The sequence below is a fragment of the Diceros bicornis genome, chromosome 25, assembly GCF_020826845.1.
Source record: "Diceros bicornis minor isolate mBicDic1 chromosome 25, mDicBic1.mat.cur, whole genome shotgun sequence".
Classification (NCBI taxonomy): domain Eukaryota; kingdom Metazoa; phylum Chordata; class Mammalia; order Perissodactyla; family Rhinocerotidae; genus Diceros; species Diceros bicornis.
In genome coordinates, this window is record NC_080764.1 from 11343912 (window position 1) to 11367207 (window position 23296).

Consider the following 23296-nt stretch of genomic DNA (forward strand, 5'->3'; position numbering starts at 1 on the left):
CACATGTAGGAAGCATTCCTAGAAGTAGAATTGCTTTTTCAGAAATACTCTATAGGGGCCAGCCCGGTGGCGCAAGCGGTTGGGTGCGCGTGCTCTGCTGCGGAGGCCCGGGGTTCGCCGGTTCGGATCCCGGGTGCACACCAATGCACCGCTTGTTAAGCCATGCTGTGGCGGCGTCCCATATAAAGTGGAGGAAGATGGGCACAGATGTTAGCCCAAGGCCAGTCTTCCTCAGCAAAAAAAGAGGAGGATTGGCATTGAATGTTAGCTCAGGGCTGGTCCTCCTCACAAAAAAAAAAAAAAAAAGAAATACTTTGTAAATCAAAGTATGTACATCTTAAATTGCTCTCCAAAGTAGTTGTGTCAATTTATAGTCCCACCAGTAGCATATGAGAGACTTTCCAGCTATCTTTGCCAATGTTGTGCATTATCAAATTATTTGTTGCCATTTTGATGAGGGGGAAATGGTACTTTATTATTGTTTCAATATTAATGCTTTAATTATGAGTGAAGTTAAATCTATTTTTCTGTATTTATAATCCTTTGGAATTTCTATTTCTATGAAGTGCCTCTTCATGTCCTTTGCCTTTGATTTTTCTCTAAGTAGAAATATTTCTATTTCTAAGGTTCTTGCTTAGTCTTTCGCTTATTATTAATTTGTAGAGGCTCAATTCTTTGTCATATGTTTGGCAGAAATGTTTCCTGTTTAATCTTTTTATTTTAATTATGGTATTTTATGCTAGAAAATTTTAATTTTTATATAGTCATATTTCTTGGTCTTCTCTTTTATGGCTTCTGGATTTCATTTTTTACTAAGAAAGATCTTTGCCACTCCAAGATTTTATGAAACATTCTCCCAATTTTTGTACCAATATTTTTGTATTATCACCTATTCTCAGTAAAAAACTTTACTCACATAACCCAGAGGTCACTCTACTCCTTTGCATTTAGCTAGATTGGTCCGAACATTTGTTACATGATTTGTTTGAAGCCTAGTACCCTCCCCAAATGTCTGTGAACTCTGGGGACTTATGTTTTCTCTAGCACTGAGCTCCTCTTCTGTCCCACATGTGCTGTGCACAGACCACAGCATCCCAAATGTACAACTCACCTCTTCCCTTGATTTTCACAAAAACTGCTCACAAAAGGCCTGTGTGTACACTGTGTATATAGAAGATTTTACTAAGTTTAAAGAGATGGGAGAAAGGGAGACCATGTCACTGTAATGCAGAGAACTTTAATATGAGTTGCCCTTCTTAAAAATCCTTTAGTCGGGGCAGGCCCGGTGGCACAAGTGGTTAAGTGCACACGCTCAGCTGCGACGGCCCAGGGTTCGCCGGTTCAGATCCCAGGCGTGTACCGACACACCGCTTGGCAAGCCATGCTGTGGCGGCGTCCCATATAAAGTGGAAGAAGATGGACATGGATGTTAGCCCACAGCCAGTCTTCCTCAGCAAAAAAAAAAAAAGAGGAAGATTGGCAGATGTTAGCTCAGGGCCAATCTTCCTCACACACACACACAAAAAATCCTTTAGTCATCCCACCATTTGCTGGACCATCCTCTCCAGCCCTGTCCACTTTCCTCTCTTTTCTTTGCCTGATCCCGAACTCCTACTCTTTTCTAATGCAGAGCCGCATAGCTTTCACTCTGCCTTTGGCTCTAACCTTCTCACCAAGTGGCTTATCGCTGTGTTTTCCTGAGTAAGAAGAGTCCCCTCCCTTTGGTTAATTCTGGTACAAGCTAAGACAATTTTTTACATCCCACTACACTAGGAGTAGAAAGAGACCTCAGTAACTTGGTAAAGACATTAGCATCAAAACACCTACAGAACAGTGGAGCAGTGGAGGTGTTTGGCTTAACCAGGAACAAGCAAAGACACTGTCATTTCCCCCTCCCTCGGATGTTCTGAATCAGGGCATCCAACTTCAGGGCTCCCTTACCTCCCTAGGCCTCAAAGGATTTTCCTTACTTGCTTGTAAGCTCCTCCATTCATTCAAAAGGATTTTAAAAATATTTATCCAGCATTCTTAGATGTTTTGTCATGAATTTAGAGTGTCCTAGTAAAATGTTAAAGGCATAAACCTATGACCTGGCAATTCCACTTCTGATAATCTATCCTGTAGACATGTTGATACATGACCATCCCTTACAGCATTAATCTGTACTAGAAAAAAATTGAAGAAAACTTTAATTTCCATAGATAAATAGGTAAATTATGAAATGTCTGTAATATGGATACTCGATAGCTATTAAAAACAGAGACAGATTTGTACCTTCTAATATGAAAGAATGTCAGTCGACAATGTCTCAAGTTAATAAATCAAGAGACTGTCACAGGCAATGTATTTCGATACTGATGAGTGCAAAATTAAAATAATAAAACATTATATATAGTATGATTCCATTTTTATTTTTGAAATATATTTTTGGTACAAAGTCAGTATGTACATATAAAAAGGTTTGGAAGGATACACAGGAAAGTGTTAACAGCACTTATTTCTAGGAAATGCAAGTGGGGATGAAGGAGACTTTTATCTTTCACTTTATACATTTCTACATTGTATGAATTTTTCACAATGAACATGAATTTATTTTGGAAAAATATAAAGGTTTTTACTCTCAGAGATAGGAGAAAAACAAGATGTACATGTCAAAATAAAGAACTTTTTAAAAAGAAGTACAATTGGCCCAGAACAAGAAAGAGGATGGATCCACTTCAGATGGTCCCATCTAACATGTGTCCAGAGGGAGAGAACAGACTGGAAATCATGTCCAGGAATTATTGAAGGCCTCAAGATGTTTAGATTGAAGAAGGCAAGACTTAGAGAAGATCTGAGGGCTTTCCTCAAATATTTAAGGACTGTAATGTAACACGTGGTTCTGGAGGAAGATAGGCTGGAATTACAGAGAGTCAGATTTTTATCTAGGGTAAGAAGGAACTTCCTAAGAGTCCAAGTTGTCATTTTAAAGCAGCTTTACCCTCTGACTCTGCTGCAGACCATCTGCTGGTACTTGTTCCAGCTCTCGCTCTCAAACCAAGTCATTCCTCATGCCAGGTCTCTCATGCCAACCCCTTCACTCTGGCTCCTACTCTGCGTTCCACCTGCCCTTTGGAGCTGACGTTCCAGAACTTCTCTCTTCTTGCCCACTGGCCCATCTCTGCCCAGTGCTAGGGTTTGAACCAGCCCTTCCTACTCCTATGCCTAGTCCTTGTACCCAAAGGCCCTCCCTTTCCTCCCACCCAGGAAGAGAAATCAGATGCTTACCAACCATGGGGCTGGATGTTTAAGAAGGTAGTGTGTTCCTTGTTTGGGATTCTTTGCTTACAGGTAAGAAAATCTGCCTCTGGCCAACTTGAGCAAAAACTGGAGCACATTGGTTAGCTGGGAAGTCTGAAAATCAGTCCAGGGACCAGGAGAAGAATCAAGGCAGTTGCAACCCTCAAACTATTTCTTAAAGTTGACATCTCTGGAATGGGTGAACCTCCACATGCATTGAGTCTATATTTTTCCCCACTCAAGACTCAGAACCCCAGGAGCAGAAGTTCTGATTGACTAGGCTTATTCTGTGTGTTCTGGCTCTAACTGGGTGGGTGAGAGGAAGCTCTGGATGCAGAGCCTGTGAAGGCCTCTGAGGACCCCTCCTGTGGCCCTTGTCAGGGAGCAAGACATTTGATTTAAAGACCCCTCAAGCCTGAATGCAGTGGAGGGCAGGTATACTCCCCCAAACACACAAGAATCGGGGCTGTGAGGAAAGGAGAATGGATAATGGACAGCCGAAAGAACAACTCTTGGACAAACGTGGGACTAGATTAGTGGATCCTAGATCCACTTTGGACTTTTCCAGACTTTGAAAAACTTTTTTTTTATTAAATAAGTTTATTTTTTAAAAATGACTGCTAACTGGCATCACCATCATTTCATAAAAGAAAAGTCATTAATATAAAAAAGTGGAAAAGACAGCCTCAGAATAAAGGAGAGTCTTTGAAGTGAATAAATTTACTTTATGTCAGATTTATGACAGTGTATTTTTCCTTGTTTCCCTCATTTCACTGGAGACCAGTCAACACAGACTGGCCTCCATTTGGAGATGGGGTTTTAGGAATCATTGGATTCAGTGATCTATAGGTTCCCTACTAACCCCAAGTTTCTGTGATTCCAGTGGGATCTTGCTATAGAATGGTGGTTCTCAGCTGGGGGTGATTTTGCCCCCTAGGAGACATTTGGTCATGTCTGGAGACATTTCTGGCCATCACAGCTGGAGGGTGGGGGAGGAGTACTACCAGCATCTAGCAAATAGAAACCAGGGATGCTACTCATCATCCTACAATGCCAAGGACAGCCCCCTACAACAAAGAATTATCTGGCCCAAAATGTCCAAGTGCCGAGGTTGAGGGACCCTGCTATGGATAGAAGAAATCTCATTAAGCAGTTAAAATGGGGAGGATTAGAGAATACTGTGGTTAGATGCTCTCGCAGCCTTTATGCGTGAAACAGAATTTTTGTTTGGTTAAATTATAATCGCTTCTTCCAAATAAAATGCATTGTTTTTTAAAATACAAAAGTAGTACATAATCATTATTGATACTTTTGGGAAAAGGCAGAGGAATATAAGGAAGGAAAACAAATCACTCTCGGCCCAAGCCTGTTCTCTTTCCTGATCAACTTCCTCTTGGTTGTCTGTTAGCATCTCAAATATAGCAGGTCCAAAACAGACCATTTGATTTTCCCGCCCTGCTAATGTGTTCCTTCCCAGCTCTTCCTACCTGAGAACTAACACCTAAACCTTTGGAGTCATCCTTGACTCCTCTCTTTCTCACACCCACATCAAGTTCATCAGCAAACTCTGCCAATTCTGCTTTCATCATATATTGCAAGTTTGATCGCTTCTCACCCCTCTCCCAACTACCCAGTCCCAGCCCCATCAGCTCCCCCAGGTGCTGCAGAGGCCTCCTAACTGCTCCCACCCACTGCAGTCATTTCTCTACACATCAGTAGAAGGATCTGTAGCAAAACTTAATCAGATTATATTGTACCTCGCCTCAAAACCTTCCAGTGGCTTCTATCACACTTAGAAAATATCCTAACTCCTTATCGAGCCCCTGCTGCCCCTTCAGCTTTGCCATTTATTCTCCGCCGGAGCCACGCAAGCCTTTTTCCTGTCCCTCGGCCAAGCCAAGCTCTTGTCTGCCTCAGGGTCTTGCACTTGCTGTCCACTTTGCCTGGGACATCACACAGATCTTCCTCCCACCATTCTGGATCTGCCAGGACCACTTCTTCTCAGAGCAGCCCTCCCCGACCCCCCCTTGGAAAAAATGCCTCTCCTCCCCAGTCTCCCATCCCACAACCCTCCACCCCTTGCCCTGCTTGATTCTCATGGAAGCACTTATTATTCCATAATATCAGGTTCATCTTTTATGTGTTGATTTGTTTCTTATTTTTCTCTCCAGTGTAATGCAAGCTCCACGAGGGCTGGAATTTGTCTTGTTCTTGGCTGAATCTCCAGTGCCTAGAACAGTGTGTATACCTCCTAGTCACCCAATAAACATTTGCTGAATGAATTGTTAACATTTTGGTAACTGTGCTTCCAGTCTCTCATCTTTTTTTTTTTTTTTTTTTTTACTGATTTATCTCATATAATTATATTTATTTCAAATAAAGTATATATTATCTACCCAATTTTATATCTTGATTTTTTTAATCTACTGGGTTTTTTTTTTCAGTCTGTAACAGAAAACCTGCTTTATTTTAGGATGCAAGAGACTGGGGAAGAATAGAGAACTTCACTGAGAGTACATGTTCTCTACAGTTTAAGTGAGATCCAAGTATGACCTGGAATTTCTGTTTGGATCTCGTTTCTTTAAATGAGATGCTGATCCAAGTATCCAAGTCTTGGCCATTATAGGTTAAAATTTCAATACATAACATTTTAAAGCTTAAGAAACAGAGTATTTTTTATTGGCTACAGGCATCAGCAACAGAAAGATTTGAAATGTGGGCATTTTTTTTTTGAGTACTTTAGACAAATTTTATTTTGTTTATTTATTTAATTTTTTTTATTGAGGTAACATTATATAAATTTCAGGTGTACATCATTATATTTCAACTTCTGTGTAGATTACATCATGTTCACCACCCAAAGACTAATTACAATCCGTCACCACACAGGTGTGCTTAATCATCCCTTTTGCCCTCCTCCCTCCACCCTTTCCCTCTGATAACCACCAGTCCAATCTCTGTCTCTATGTGTGTGTTTGTGGTTGTTTTTATCTTCTATTTATGAGTGAGATCATACGGTATTTGAGTTTCTTCCTCTGACTTATTTCGCTTAGCGGAATACCCTCAAGGTCCATCCATGTTGTCAAAATGGCAAGATTTCATGTTTTTTTATGGCTGAGTAGTTTAATCTACTATTATATCTGAAACAATACTTTAGTACCAACTCTTTACAAACATTTTAATAGTGGCATACTATTCCTTTGGGTAGAGATATCAATATTTTCTCCTTGAACATTTAGGTTATCCTAATCTTTTGCTATAGTAAATATTTCAGCACTAAACATATTAGTGCCTAAATCTTTTTTCTTTATTTGGGGTAATTTCCTTAGGATAGCATCCTAAAACTGGACTTACTAGATCAAGGGACATGAGTGCCTTTACATTTCTTAATACATGCTGTAAAAGTGACAGTATCCTTTATTTTTTTCTCTCTCCCTTTCCCACTCAGTCTTACCCTGCCTGCAAAAACCCTGAGCTGACTTCAAACCTCTTCAACGTTTATGGGAAGAGCCCTCTGATTGTGTACTTCCTCCACAACCACGCCGCTCTGCAGCAGCACGGCGAAGACGTGTTGATAGTCAGGAGGGAAAAAACCAAGGCCATGCCATATCCTTTCCATCATGGGCAGGGCACATATTACTCCAGGCCCCTGCTTCCTCTTCCCGGAAGCACGGGTGGGGGAAGGCATCCAGCCTGTAGCACAGCACCTGGCACATAGTAGGTGTCTGTCAAGGGTGGCCATTGATATGAGCCTAGGGGTCAGAATCTTGCTCATTTTAGTCCCAAGTCTGCCTCATGAGCTGGCTGTGTGGGCCCCTGGGCAAGTCAAATTGCCCTGTGTGCAAAATCTCTTCCTATCTACCAGAGTGAACGGGCTAATCAGGTACTCTAACACACTTTGCAACTTGACAATGCCTCCCAGATGCTCCTTGACCCTGGAGTATCTATCGATCAGGAATTTTGTTGTCTAGGTGTGTGTTTCTTCTAACTCCTACTCACACACACCCCACTCCCCGACCCATCAGCAAACTCCTGGGCCCATTGGCATTTATCCTAAAGACTTGGTAAAAGCTCAGATCTTAAGAAAACAGATATGACATATGATGGTGTCCTGAGTCTTAGCAGTTAACCATAGGGGTCAGAACATGGAATCAAATAGACCTGGACTCAGGAACCAGCTCCGCTACTTACCAGCTGAGTGATCTTAGACAAGTTCCAGCTTCGCTCTGAGCCTCATTTTTTTCATCTATAAAATGGGGATAACAGTACCTGCCTCATAGTGCTGTTATGCAGAGTCCAGGCACAATACAGGTAGAGGCTTAGCACAGTGTCTGGCAGGTAGCAAGCGCTTGAATGTTACCTGTCTGCGTATAGCTCCCCTTTGGGAAGAGCTTTTGTAATGAACTAGGCAGGACTTCTAACTCCTGCCCTATAGCGCATTGTATCCATGAGCTTATTTATATCTACAGGCAGAGAACAACTCACATTTCATAGTGCTTTACTGTTTATCAAATGCTTTCCCTTATTTCACCTCATTGTTCTGTAAAGACAGCGCAGTGTGGTAGAAGGAGCCTGGGCTGGGGATACACAGCCCTGGATTTGAGTCCCAGCTCAGCAGCCCAGTGGCCTTAAGATCTCACGTGCACAGCTAACCTCTGAGCTCAATATCTTTATCAACTCATTCCTAAAATAAGGATAGCTATACCAAACCAATAGTGTTGTGACCAGGATTAAATGGCATACAGCTGGTTCTAAATAAATAATAACTATCATTATTACTATTAACATCATCTAGATAGAGATTATTATCTCTTTTATAGATAAGGAAATAGAGACCTGGAGGATGGCATAGCTTGTCTGAGGTCCCACAACTCGTGACGAGTATAGCTGAGATTCTGACAGATCCAGAAGGTGTGGAGAGGGTGGGAGAGGCAGAGAGAATTTTCCATATGTAAACTGAGATAGGGAATGAGGCCTTGGGTCTGAGGGGAGAGGAAAGCGGAGCCCATTCCTATTCACCACTGTGATAATAGAGTAAGAATTTTAGAGGACAGTCTAAAAGCATTTCCTAGCCCTTCCGTCAGCAGGAGAGAATGACTTTATTAAAAGATGAGGCATGGCCCGGCCACAGAGAGAAGAGCCTCTTTCCAAAGGAGGCCATGTCAGCGGAAGGAGTCCTTTCTGCTCAGATCTCAGTTATCTCGCCCAGAAACGTAGGTGATTGTCCCATTCTGCAATCTCACTCTCCCGCCTCCCCACGCACCAGGCGCATCCCACTAATAACGCTGAGTCAACACCGACCACCAGTGTGGGGTTTGCCTTGACGCTGAAAGCCACCGAGTGCAGCCTGACGTACGCCGACATCATCAGCCTGACCCTGAGCAACATGAAGAAGCGCAGGGACAACCTCCGCCAGTTGAACCGGCTCCACCGGACTGAGTGGAAGTATTTTGATGAGTACCTGAAGGAACTGCAGGACAACTTCCTCAGGTATTTCAGGGGCTTTAGGGCAGTGGCATTGCTTCGGCATTGTCTGCTGTAGCACATCGCAATAATGTTTTTTCTGTTGTTTTAAAAATTATTGAAGTCATATTGGCTTATAACATTGTGTAATTTCAGGTGTACATTATTCTTTATCAGTTTCTGTGTAGACTGCATCGTGCTCACCCCCAACAGTCTAATTTTTATCTGTCACCATACACATGTGCCCCTTTACCGGCTTTGCCCTCTCCCCACTCCCTTGCCCTCTGGTAACCACTAATCTGTTCTCCTTATCCCTGTGTGTGTTTATCTTCCACGTGTGAGTGAAATCGTACTGTGCTTGTCTATCTCTGTCTGGCTCATTTTTCTTGGCACAATACCCTCAAGGTCCATCCAGGTTGTCACCAATATACTACTCAGCCGTAAAAAAAGACAATAATTTTAATTTTTGGCCCTGTAACAATCTTAAACACCTTCAGCTTTCTTGTGATCAGAATGTAAACTCCGCAATGACAGAGACCACATCTCTTTTTAAAAAGTTATTTTTTCTAACTACGAAAACATTTATGCTCAGTAAAACAAAACAAAACAAAACCTGGAAAAGCACCTAGAGGTATACATTGCCAACATTTTTCTATAAATCCTTCCAGTCTTTTTTCCTGGGCACATATATCTGTATCTCTAAACAAAAGTAGTCAAGTCACACTGTCAAACTGTTTTTTAGACTTTTTTTCCCCATTTAGCAGCATATTATGAATATTTTTCTGTGCCTTCTCCCTTTTTCAATATTTTAATTTTATTTAGGAAATTTTCAGACCTTTCAGAAAAGTTTAAAGCATGGTACAGTTTAACGTTTAAAGGATATGCCCTGGGCCGGCCCCGTGGCTTAGCGGTTAAGTGCGCGTGCTCCGCTGCTGGCGGCCCGGGTTCGGATCCGGGGCGCGCATCAATGCACCGCTTCTCCGGCCATGCTGAGGCCGTGTCCCACATACAGCAACTAGAGGGATGTGCAGCTATGACACAACTATCTACTGGGGCTTTGGGGAAAAATAAATAAATAAATAAAATTATAAAAAAAATAAAGGATATGCCCTTACCGCATTTGCCAATTATTCACATTTTGCCACATTTTCCTTCTTTCTCTAATAAATAGGTCTCATTCAGATTTACACAATGGTGTCCAAAGTATCTTTTTTGGTTTTGCTTGCTGCTCCAGGATCCAATCAGGGATCAGAAATTATATTTTGTTCTTATCTCTGGTGTCTTTTAATCTATAACAGTGCCCTGCCCCTCAACCTTATTATTATTATTATTATTATTATTTTTTTTTATGACATGGGCTTTTTGAAAAGCTCAAGCCACATTCTGGATTTTTCTGATTATTTCTTCCAGGTATCATTTAACTTGTTCCAATATATCCTATATTTCTTATAAGCTGGACATTGTGTCTATACTAGAGGCTCGATTAGATTCAGGTTAAATCTTTTCACCAAAAATACTTCATAGATGATGTTGTGTATTCACATTGCACCCCATCAGGAGACACTTAATGTCAGGTTGCCCTGCTACTTGATTAAGGTGGTTCCTGCTAGATCTCTCCATTGTAAGACTACATTTTTGCCTTTCTAATGAGTCAGTAATAAGTGGTGTGATCCTTTGAGACTATGTGAATATGCTTCCCCAAGACCTTCACCCAGTGCTTTTAGCATCCATTGATGCGCTTTGCCTGAATCAATTATTACATTTAGAGTTGAAAAATGGTGATTTTCTACTACTACCATTACTTCTACATTTATTAGCTGGCATTTTTCTGTAAAGAAGAGCTAACCTGCTTTTTTCGCTCTTTGTCTCTCTCTCCTGTCTTCTCTGCCTGCCCCATAACTCATTCATGTGGCCACCCTGGCTGCAAGGGAAGCTTGAGAAGTGTCTGAGAAAGGGCAATGAGATTTTCATGACCGGACTGATCCAAAACAAAATTGGATTCAGTTTGCAAGGGAGAAAGTGGGGAGTTGCTATTGGCTAGACAGCTCTCCGTATCAGCCATAATATGAGAAAGAAAAATATGAACACAGGTAAATACTTTGTTATACAAAGTGATACAATCAAGTTATTTCTAAAATATTATGGGACATTGACAAACAACACACCCACACACAAAACCTGTTCACCACCACCACCGCGGGAATGCAGTCCAGCCTAAATGTTCATCAAAAGATGATTGGTTAAATAAACTATCATACGTCCACATACTCTGCAGCCAAGAAAAATGGTGATGTCGATCTGTTCTTATTTTGTAAGGAAAGATGGTCACAGCGTACTACTGGGCCAAAAAAATCAGGTTATAAAATAGCGTGTATAAATAGACACTGTAATTTGTCCCCGTTTTACAGCTGTGGAAGCTGAGGTCAAGGACAGCTTGTGGGGACAGCTGTATGGGGAGGGTAGAGAGAGGAGTGGCCAGCAGGGAAGGGGGAGAGCCTGTACGTAAAGGATGCTGGCTACGAGGCTGCGAGAAGGAAGGTCTTAGGGAAGCGGTGATCAGCAGTGTGGGTGCCAGACACGCAAGCATGAGGCTGAGACAGGTTTGGTGATTCAGTAGAGCACAGTTTCAACAGAGTGAAGTCAGACACCTGAGCCTGGGACCTTAAGGGGAAGGCGTGAGTCCCCATGGGTGGATGGGATGACTAGGAAGCAGAAGGAGCAAGATTCTGTATCAAAAAGGCAAGACTAGTTGGTGAGGAAGAGGGCTATTTAAGCATAAGGTGGAAAACCCAAGCCTGTGTGAAGGAGGAGAGATTGGAGATGCCAGTGGAGGAGGAGAACGTCAGGATAGGGGAAGGGAGAGAACAGAGGAACCGCTCTTTAGGGCTCTGTGCTTCTGCCTCTGTTACTGTAGTTCATTATGCTCTATTTCTTCTGTATAGTCGTGCGTCACTTAATGACGGGGACTTGTTCTGAGAAACGCGTCGGTAGGTGATTTCGTCATTGTGTGAACATCATAGAGTGTGCTTACACAAATCTGGATGGTATAGCCTACTACACACCTAGGCTCTATGGTACTAATCTTGTGGGACCATTGTCATATATGCGGTCTGTTGTTGACCAAAACGTTATGTGGCACGTGTCTGTACTTTATTCATTGTCCCAACAAATATTTTCAGCACCTTCTATGCGCCAGGCATTATGTTTTGTTTACAACACGTTATGTTTTGTAATGTCTGTCTCTCTTAATAGTTGTAACAATCCTTGAAGACGGGATCCATGGAATGGCAGAGGCTAGGGTGAGAATATAGTTTTTTTTACTCACTGGCTCTGTGACATTGGACCAGTCACATAGGTTACTGAGCTTCAGTTTTGTTTTTTTAATTAAATGAAGATCGTATTTCCCACTTTGTAGGGTTATAATGATCAAATAAAATAAGGCATGTAAAGCCTTTTCACAGGACCAAGTCCATAGTAAGTAATTGTATTAGTTAGAATTAGGTTTGGCTTCAAGTTACAGAAGAACTCCAAATAGTGGCTAAAACAAGATGCAAATCTCTTTCTCTCATTTAAAAGGGGTCCAATAGATATGGCAGTTCACAATGTCAGGGACCCAAGTTCCTTTTATTTTATTGCTCCATAATCCTCAGCCTATGAGTTAGTCTCATGGCCCAAGATGGCTGCTCAAGCTCCAGCCATGAGGTTCACATTCCAGCCAGTAGGAAGAAAGATGCATCCAAAGACATGCATTCCTCCTGGAAGTCACAAGTAAGTCTTTCATTTTCATCCGATTGGCCAGAACTTAACACCATAGCCACACCTAGCTGTGACATTAACAAGGCAAAAATAATTTAGGGGTAATATTAAATTCGTATAGAGTGTTCAAGATTAAGTCTACAGCGTATATATTTCAGAAATATTTAAGGACATCCTTGTTTAATAAAGACATCCTTATCAGGTGAATTATAGTAAAGGTTTTTAAAGTCAGAAGAAACTTGGTAATTATGTGTTAGCAATTACATTGCTAAATACATCCACTTTTTGTTGGATAAGGTAATATCAAGAAGCTCAGCATGCTTTCTGTTAATAAAGTGATTCTCAAAGTTCGGTCTGTAGAAAAAAATGACAGCCTTAAAACACGTCTGTGCTGTTAGACGTCAGGACAGAGCTACCCTTGAGGAAGTAGGGTACGACTGAGCAGGGGCTCAAGGGGGCTTCTGGGGAGCTGGCAATGATCTGTTTCTTGATCTGGGTGCTGGTTACGTGGGTGTGCTCAGTGCGTGAACTCCTTGAGCTGTACACTTAGAGTCTGTGCACTCTTTGCTATCTCTGTTATACTTCAATAAGCTTTTCAAAATGGTGGGCATGTACATCTACCAGTTTACAGGACGTACAGAGCTTAGACGACCATGTCAAGCACTCCAGGGATGCAACTGGCTATCCAGAATGGGAAATTCTATAGAACAAATAGCCTGGTTTCTTCAGCACATTAAGAGCATGGAAAATAAAAGAGGGAGAAGAAGCGCTATTGTTTAGAAGTCACTGAAGAGCCGTATCAATCAAAACATTGTTTGGATCCTGATTTAAACAAACCAACTATGAAAAGATATTTGTGAGATAATCAGGGAAGTTTGAACACTGACTAGGTTTTAGATGATATTAAGGTATTCCTTTTATTGGTGTGTTCCTTTTCTTTAAATGTTATCATAGTTGTATAATTACGTTATTTTTAGGAGTCATGTCTTAAAGAGATATGTAATGAAGTGTTTACGGATGAAATGACAAGGTGTCTACGATTTGCTTTAAAATAACCCATTTGGGGTAGGCATGGGGGCCAAAGGGAGCAGGAGATGGATCAAGATTGACCTTATGTTGATAACTGTTGAAACTGGATAATGAGTAAATGGTGTTAATTATACAATTTTCTTTGCTTTCTTATATGATTAAAATTTTAAATATTAAGTTTTTTGGTTTTTTTTTTTAATGATGGCCATAACAAGAACAAAAGGTGACAAAGGCCCGTGTGCAGTGTTGCTTGTAGGTGGGCTAAGACTCCTTTTGGACATCAGTTACTGCTTATCTCCCTAAGAGATCACATCAGTTAGGAGCACTGGATTTGACGTTGGGCAGAGCAAAGCTCCATCTGCAGCCCTGTCTCCCTCTGTGTGTGAATTAGGTCCATCCTCTAGCCCCTGTGAGGCTTGGATACCATCTTTGTGACAGGGACACTCATAGGAGTACTCACGGAGGAGTCGTGTGGGCGAAAGGAGATGCCTACCTCCGTGCCTGGCTCAGTAAATGACGGCTCGTACGTGCGACCCCATACCATGAAAACTGCGGGGTCCAAAGCAGCACAAGCACTTGAAGCCAGCGAGTTTGCAGCTGGGAGACCTGGAGCAGTCCCGCTTAGACAAGGCAGTCCAGCAGCTCTTTGCAGGGGTCCCTGTGCGGGGAGGGAAGAGCCTCGTTTGCACACGCAGCTGGAACTGTGCCGTGAAGGAGCAGGGTCAGTTGCTGCTGAAGAACAGTTTTCTTGTGAGTCCAGAGCCCTGATCCTCACACTCCTCTGGGAGCAGAGCTCCCACAATTCAAAATGCTCTTGGCAGAGCTCTGTGAAATGTTTCAACGGATGATTCTGTCATTGAAGCTAGAAACGCTTTTACTAGTGGAGAATGTGAGCATAAGACGTGTCTAGACTTCAACATCTCAAGACATGGTAACATAGAAAATATTATCAAGGAATTACATCCAAGTTGTTCTGTTGGAAAACGTGAGCGTAACAAGGACAAATGCAGTTTGCTGCTTGCTCTTTGTCTCTCCACTGCAAGCAGAAGCTGGTTCCAAAGGGTTAAGAAAAAGTTGTGGCAGAAGATCCCAGAAGTAAGAATGTTGTGTCAACACATTTTTTCCTTTGACTTGGGAAGAGACCCCCCTTGTTGGAATAACCACTGGTTTAGGCCAAGTATTCAATGCTAGTTTTTTCATACCAGTCTTTCTCCATCTATCCTACAGCAGCAGAGAAGCATATGACAGCATCTTAATTCACTCCAGTATATATTCATTGCTATTTTGTCTACCTTGAACGCCTGTAACCTGCTTCTTCAAGTAAATGTCTGCTCACATTTCAAAGTCAGCTGGTGTATTACCCAGTTCAGCATTCTCATTGTGTACCCCAAGCTTATCTGAATGCACTCCGTTGAAAACCTTCTCCTATAATAACACTAGCAGCAGCAGCTGACATTTACGGAGCACCTCCTGTGTACCTGGCACTGTGCTAAGCGCTTGACCTTTGGTAACTCAGTACCCTAGATTCCATTAGTTCCATGTTGAGATGAGTACACTGGCATGGAGAGGTTAAGTAATTTGCCCAAGGTCACACAGCAAGTGGCAGAGCCCAACTTGAATTTAGCTTGCCCTCAAAGCTTACACTTCTGCTTTCTCAGATCATGAATTTCCTCACCTGTCTTCCTAATTTGAGTACAGTAGTCCCCCCTTATCCTCAGGGAATATGTTCCAAGACCCCCAGTGAATGCCTGAAATGGCAGATGGTACTGAACCCTATATATGCTATGTTTTCTTTTATACATACATACCTATGATAAAGTTTAATTTATAAATTAGGCACAGTAAGAGATTAACAACAATAACCAATAATAAAATAGAACAATTATAGCAATATACCATAATAAAAGTTACTGTAGATCCTAGCAACCTCAGCATATGACTTTTTTTCTTTCCTTATTAAGTTGAGAACTTGCACCTTTTCACTTAAAGGAAACACTTTACATCTTCTCTTTGGCATATCCAAATTGCCAGCGTCACTGCTCTTGTGCTTTGGGGCCATTATTAAGTAAAATAAGGGCTGCTTGAACATAAGCACTGTGATACTGCGACAGTCAATCTGTTGACTGAGACGGATACTAAGTGGCTAATGGGCAGGTAGCTGGACAAAGGGATGATTTATGTGCTAGGCAGGATAGAGCAGGACGGCTCGAGATTTCTTCATGCTACTCATGACAGCATACAACTTAAGACTTATGAATTGTTTATTTTTGGAATTTTCCATTCAGTATTTTCAGACCCAGGTTGACGGCAGGTAACTGAAACTGCAGACTGCAAAACCGCAGATCGGGGGGACTACTGTATCTGTTCCTTGAGTTCAGGGACCACATCTTATTCCTCTCTGTGTCCCCAGGGCTGATATGACCCCTGGCACACAGGAAGACCTCAGTGACTGAGTTGCTGCTGTGTAGTTAGCTCTCTGCTTCAGTGAGTTGCTCTTGACAGATGTAGTGAATGAATTTGTAAATATTTGCTGTTCTTTACATATAGAGATAGGAGTGAAAAGACCACACTGACTCTTGAGTCTTTTTCCATGTGTGTCTTTGTGATTTCCCCACAGGGAGGTGAAGAATATCGATCAAAGAGCAGCAGATAAAAAAAAGGCAAACCATATGTTCATCCAACCTTTAAACTTCATGGAGGAATCCCCTGGTAAGAAATCTAGACGAACCCATCAGAGGGAGATTGCGTTTCTTGCAAGGTTTGTTTGAACAAAGACCATAGGGAAAGTAGAAATGTGAACACTGTAAGAATTCTTAATACATGGAAAAGAATATGTAAAAGTTCACCCGCTTTTCTGTGTTAGTCACTCAACTCTCATTTTACTTTTATTATTAATGGTAGTAGTAAGAGCTACCAATGATTTTGTACTTCCTCTGTGCCAAGCATTTATGCTTTTGAACTGTATGAGTCAGAGTTCTTTGGTTGCAGGTGCCAGGGAACCAGCTCAAACTAGCTTGAGCAGGAGGAAAAGCTAGTGGCTTCAGTAACTAGGAAGGCCACAGACATGCTGGCTGCAGGCATGTTAGACCTAAAGGCTCAGTGATGTCTTCAGGTTTTCTCTCTCTCTCTCTTCCCTCTTTCCCTCTGTGTGCTGGCATGTTTTTCAAGCTGCCTCTGCCCTCAGAGAAAGAAAGAGGGCCACAGACAGCCCCAAGCCCATGTCCTTATAGTGCATGACCTAAGAGGAGAGAGAGACCCTCTTCCGGCCTCCATAAACCAAGCCTCATAAAAGTCTCTGATGGCTCTGCTTGGGTCACGGCCTCCCCCCCCATCCTCTCTGGACCAACACTGTGTTCAGGAAGAAGCAGTGCTGTGATTATCTATGAGTGTCCCTGTGGCCTTAGAGAGCAGGGCACAGTCAATGACGTGGGGTAGAATGGGTGAGATGCCATCAGACAAAGACAACATGGCCACTTTATTTTATTTATATCTCATCAAAACTCTGTTAGATAACATCACTCCCATTTTACTCAATAGAAAACTGAGGCACAGAGATGCCAAGTAAACATGGACTGAAGACCTACTATGCCAGGCACTAAGGATACAAAGAAAGAAAGAAAGTTCCTGCCCTCAAGGGCTCACAGTAGGGCCGGGCCCGTGGCTTAGCGGTTAAGTGCGCGCGCTCTGCTACTGGCGGCCCGGGTTCGAATCCCGGGCGCGCACCGACGCACCACTTCTCCGGCCATGCTGAGGCTGCGTCCAACATACAGCAACTAGAAGGATGTGCAACTATGACATACAACTATCTACCGGGGCTTTGGAGGAAAAATAAATAAATAAATAAAATTATAAAAAAAAAAAGGGCTCACAGTAAATAGATAACATGCGACAAGTTGCATGGGTCCTAAGAGAGGACTTCAAAAGGGAACAGAGTAAGAAGTGGTCACTTCTTTTTGTGTGCTAGGCAAGGGGTAGGGGAAGAATGGGCTGGCACTCTAAGCAGAGAGCAGCTCAAGCCAATTTGCAGAACTAGAAGTTACCAGCCCTCCATTGGGTCCGGCTGGTCAGGGAGTGAGGGAGAGTTGAGGAGGGTATGGAGGGGCATCAGGGGGTCTCACATGCCACACCTTCTGGATTCTGCTGTCCTATAGCCCATAGGCAGCCATCCAAGAGTCTACTCTACAGAAATTACAATTTTCAACTCTGGAATTTACATCCACTATTTTTTTTTTTATGTCACTGATTTTTTTTTTCTTTTTTTTGTGAGGAAGATCAGCCCTGAGCTAACATCCATGCTAATCCTCCTCTTTTTGCTGAGGAAGACCGGCTCTGAGCTAACATCTATTGCCAATCCTCTTCCTTTTTTTCCCCAAAGCCCCGGTAGATAGTTGTACATCATAGTTGCACATCCTTCTAATTGCTGTATGTGGGACGCAGCCTCAGCATGGCAGGACAAGCAGTGTGTCGGTGCACGCCTGGGATCCGAACCCGGGCCGCCAGTAGCAGAGCGTGCGCACTTAACTGCTAAGCCAGCTAAGCCATGGGGCCGGCCCCTACATCCACTATTCTAAATTATTATATGCTTACATATGTATTTCTTGATTTTTTTCATTTTAGACATTATCTGTTGATGATTTTTTTCCAGATTGCTAAGAGCTATCAAAAACTAAGCAGCATTATTTTCCATATTCTCAAATATATCATATATATTCTATGTACATTCTATTAATATATTCTGTTAGATAATGTGATCATAACAAGGACAAATGCAGTTTGCTGCTTGTTCTTTGTCTCTCCATTGCAAGCAGATGCAGACTCCAAAGGGTTAAGAAAAAGTTGTGGCAGAAGATCCTGAAAGTGAGAATATACTCTGTTAATTTCTTCTTGTTTTTTTACTCTTGGGGTTCTCCTTCTCAGGCCCTCATCCTCCTCTAATCTGGAATGGTGTGCTCTAGGTCTGCTCGCAGTTATCATCTTGGGGCTTTTTTCACCATCATCCTAGGACTTCCCTTTGTCAACTTTACTTTGTTGGAGTCTCTATTTCCCAGATCCTTTGTCTTTCTCTTTCTTGTTTTACTTCCTCATTTTGCTGGAGCACATCTTCTAGTAGCTCTTGAAGAAAATGTACACGGGAAGTTTTTTTAGTCTTTACATGTCCAAAATGACTTTGCTCTTGATTAGTATTTGATAAGTGTTTTGCTGAGAATAAAATTCTAAATTATAAGTCAATTTGCCACAGAATTTTGAAAAAAAAATTTTTTTCCTACCTTCTAGTTTTGCCGTTGAAAAGTCTGATGCCATTCTGATTCCTATGGGCCTTGTACGTCATCTTTTTTTTTCCTATGGAAGGTTTTAGGATGTTGTCTTGATCCCTAGTATTCTGAAGTTTCACGATTATGTACCTTAGCATAAGTCTTTTCTTAATATGTTTCACTGGGCTTGGGAAGCTCTGTCAGACTGGAGAATAGTGTCCTTCAATTTTGAGAATTTTTCTTTTATTATTTCTTTGATAATTTCCTCTGCTTCATTTTCCTAGCTCTGTTTTTCTGAAACCATTATACTCAGTTGTTGGACCTCCTGGACTGATTCTCTAATTTTCTTAACTTTATTCTCTTGTTGGCATCTGTATGAATTTCTGTCCTGCTTTCTAGGAGAGTCTCTACATTTTATCTTCCAACACTTCTTTTAATTTTAAAAATTCTACTATAATATTGTTATTTCCTAGAGTGAGCTCGTTCTTATATTTTGGTTGTTCCTTTTGCATAGCATCCTCTTCTTTTTCATGAATGCAATATTTTCTTCTATTACTTAGAATATTAATCTTTATTTTTTGTTTCTTTTGACCCCCATAGTATTTCTGTGGGTACCTTTCTTGGGTACCTTTTTATGTTTTTTGTTTATTTTCTTGTTTTGAACTCTCTCTCATCTTTGAGGTTTTCCTTAAATTATTGATGATCCTGGGCTGTCTTTATATGTAAGAGTGAACCTCTAAAAATCTGACAATGAAAGTTAGTGTCAGTGGGCATGGCTTCTCAATTGGTGGACTCTCTCTTTTTTTGGAGAAAGGGAAGCAAGCCAGCATTCTCACTGAGAGACCCCTAAATATTAACATCTACATATCTTTTCTCAGAAGCCATTCGGTTTCTTAGGAGAATAATCCTCCAGTCATTTGCCTGCGGGGCATATGCCTGGCTAACGGCATTCTGGAAACCTCTTTATTTTAACCTCAGTCTTGATTACTAAACTTCAGTCTCTTTATTTTCTACTAGTCTAGTATCCCCAAGCCTGAAGCTCTTTATTTCAATTTCTCCAGAAAACAAGAGCAAAAGCAAAACAAAACCTTCCAATTTTCATTTACTTCTCAGAACAGCTCTTTGAGGTAATATGTAAATTAGGATTTTATTTAGTTGTATATAACAGAAAAATAAAAAATAACAGTGGCACAAAGGTTGATTCTCACATATAAAAGAAGTCTGGAGGTAGACAGTGTAGGCTGACATGGTGCTCCAGGGGCTTCAGGGATCCAGGATCCACCCTCCTAGCTTTGGCATTCTTCCTCAGGGACCCTCATGATCCATCCAGATGGCTGCTCGAGTTCCAAGCGTACTGTCTGTTTTCCAGACCAGCAACTGGAAGAAGGGAGGGAAAAAGAGGGCTAACCCATTCTCAATCTCTCTCTTTTTTATTATGTATTTTTAGAGGAGTTTTAGGTTCACAGCAAAATTAAGAGGAAGGTACAGATGTTTCCCATGTACCCCTTTCCCCAGCACATGCAGAGCCTCCCTTGTTATCAACATCCCCCACCAGAGTGGTACATTTGTTAGAGTTGATAAACCTACATTGACACATTATAATCACTTAAAGTCCATAGTTTACATTAGAGTTCACTCTTGGTGTTGTATAATCTACGAGTTTAGGATAAATGTATAATGACATGTATCTGTCATCATAGTATCATACAGCATATTTTCACTGCCCTAAAAATCCTCTGTGCTACTCTTATTCATCCCTACCTCCATCAAATCTGTGACAACCACTGATCTGTTTATTGTCTCCATAGTTTTGCGTTTTCCAGAATGTCATACAGCTGGAATTCTACAGTATGTAGCCTTTTCAGATTGGGTTTTTTCCATTAGTAATATACATTTAAGGTTCCTCCATGTCTTTTCAGGGCTTGATAGCCTATTTCTTATTAGTGCTAAATGATATTCCATTGTCTGGATGTATCACAGTTTATTTATTCATTCACCTACTGAAGGACATCTTGGTTGCTTCTAAGTGTTGGCGGTTATGAATAAAGCTGCTATAAGTATCCATGTGCAGGTTTTTGTATGGACATATGTTTTCAACTCTTTGGATAAATGCCAAGGAGTGTGATTCTGGATCCTTTGGCAAGAGTGTGTTTACTTTTGTAAGAAACCTCCAAACTGTCTTCTAAAGTAGATGTACCATTTTGCATTTCCACCAGCAATGAATGGGAGTTCCTGTTGCTTCACATTTGGTATTGTCAGTGTTCCGGATTTTGGCCATTCTAATAGGCGTGTAGTGGTGTCTCATTGTTGTTTTAATTTGCATGTCTCTGATGACATATGATGTGGAGCATCTTTTCATATGCTTATTTGCAATCTGTATATCATCTTTGGTGAGGTGTCTGTTAAAGTCTTTGGCCCATTTTTTAATCAAGTAGTTTGTTTTCTTATTGTTGAGTTTTGAGAGTTCTTTGTATATTTTGGAGAATAGTCCTTTATCAGATGTGTCTTTTGCAAATATTTTATCTCAATCTGTGGCTTGTCTTCTCATTCTCTTGACATTGTACTTTGCAGAGCAGAAGTTTTTAATTTTAATAAAGTTTAGTTTATCAGTTCGTTCACACATCATGCCTTTGGTGTTGTGTCTAAAACCTACGGTCATCTAGATTTTTTCCTATGTTACCTTCTAGGAGTTTTCTAGTTTTTATTTTTACATTTAGATCTATGCTCCATTTTGAGTTAATTTTTGTGAAAAGTGTGAGGTCTGTGTCTAGAGTCATTTTTTTGCATATGGATGTCCAGTTGTTTCAGCACCATTTGTTGAAAAGACTATCTTTGCTCTTTTGTATTGCCTTTGCTCCTTTGTCAAAGACCAGTTGACTATATTTATATAGGTCTATTTCTGGGCTCTCTATTCTGTTCCAATGATCTATATGTCTGTTCTTTCACTGATACCACACTGTTTTGATTGCTGTAGCTTTGTAGTAAGTCTTAAATGCAGGTAGTGTCAGTCTACCAACTTTGTTCTTCTTCAATATTCTGTTGGCTGTGCTGGGTCTTCTGCCTATCTGTATAAACTTTAGAATCAGTTTGTTGATATCCACAAAACAACTTGCTGGAATTTTTATTGGGATTGCATTGAACCTGTAGATCAGGTTAGGAAGAACTGACACCTTGACAGTATTGAGTCTTCCTATCCATGAACAGGGAATATCTCTCCACTTATTTGGTTCTTATTTGATTTCTTTCATCATAGTTTTGTAATTTTCCTCATATAGATTTTGTACATATTTTGTTAGATTTACACCTAAATATTTCATTTGTGTGGGTGTTAATGTAAATGGTATTGTGTTTTTAATTTCAGATTCCACTTGTTCATTGCTGGTATATGGGAAAGCAATTGACTTTTTTTATATTGGCCTTGTATCCTGCAACCATGTTCTAATCACTTATTAGTTCCAGGAGTTTTTTTGTCAGTTCTTTCCGATTTTCTACACAGATGATCATGTCTTCTGTGAACAAAGACAGTTTTATTTCTTCCTTCCCAATCCATAAATTTTATTTCCTTTTCTTATGTTATTGCATTAGCATGGTCTTCCAGGACAATGTTGAAAAGCAGTGGTTAGAAGAGACATCCTTGCCTTGTTCCTGATCTTAGTGGGAAAGTTTCAAGTTTATCACCATTTAGAATGTTGTTAGCTGCATTTTTTTGGTAGATATTCTTCGTCAAGTTGAGGTAGTTCACTAAGTTTTTATCATGAATGTGTGTTGAATTTTTAAAATGCTTTTTCTGTATCTATTGATATGATTATGCAATTTTTCTTCTTTAGCCTATTGATGTGATGGATTATATTAATTGATTTTCAAATGTTAAATGGCCTTGCATACCTGGGACAAATCCCACTTGGTCATGGTGTATAATTATTATTATTTTTTTTTTTGAGGAAGATCGGCCCTGAGCTAACATCTGCCAATCCTCTTTTTTTTTTTTGCTGAGGAAGACTGGCCCTGGGCTAACATCCATGCCCATCTTCCTCCACTTTATATGGGACACTGCCACAGCATGGCTTGCCAAGTGGTGAGTTGGTGCGCGCCCGGGATCCGAACTGGCGAACCCCGGGCCACCGTAGCAGAGCGCACACACTTAACCACTTGCGCCACCGGGCCGGCCCCGTGTATAATTATTTTTATACATTGTTAGATTTGATTTGCTAACATTTTGTTGAGGATGTTTGCATTTATGTTCATGAGAAATACTGGTCTATAGTTTTCTTTTCTTGTCATGTCTTTGTCTAGTTTTGGTATTAGGGTAATGCTTGACTCATATTCCTTCTGCTTCTATCCTCTGAAAGAGATTGTAGATAATTGGTATAATTTCTTCCGTAAGTGTTTGGTAGAATTCACCAGTGAACCCATCTGGGCCTGGTGCTTTCTGTTTCAGCAGGTTATTAATTTTTTATTCAATTTCTTTAATAGGTATAGGTCTATTCAGATAGTCTATATCTTCTTGTGTGAGTTTT

At 41.0% G+C, this 23296-nt stretch overlaps 1 protein-coding gene across 3 annotated transcripts in view; it reads left to right on the forward strand.

The window, feature by feature from the left end:
- FAM227A (family with sequence similarity 227 member A) overlaps positions 1–23296 on the forward strand; it is a 96276-nt gene that overhangs the window by 62409 nt on the left and 10571 nt on the right. The window contains exons 14-16 of one of the 3 annotated variants that reach the window (XM_058568359.1): positions 6728–6885; positions 8617–8769; positions 16145–16236. In XM_058568359.1, coding sequence (XP_058424342.1) covers positions 6728–6885; positions 8617–8769; positions 16145–16236 — 403 coding nt within the window. Of the gene's footprint in view, positions 1–6727; positions 6886–8545; positions 8770–16144; positions 16237–23296 lie in introns of all 3 variants that reach the window. The other 2 variants (XM_058568358.1, XM_058568357.1) reach the window with 2 other exon arrangements.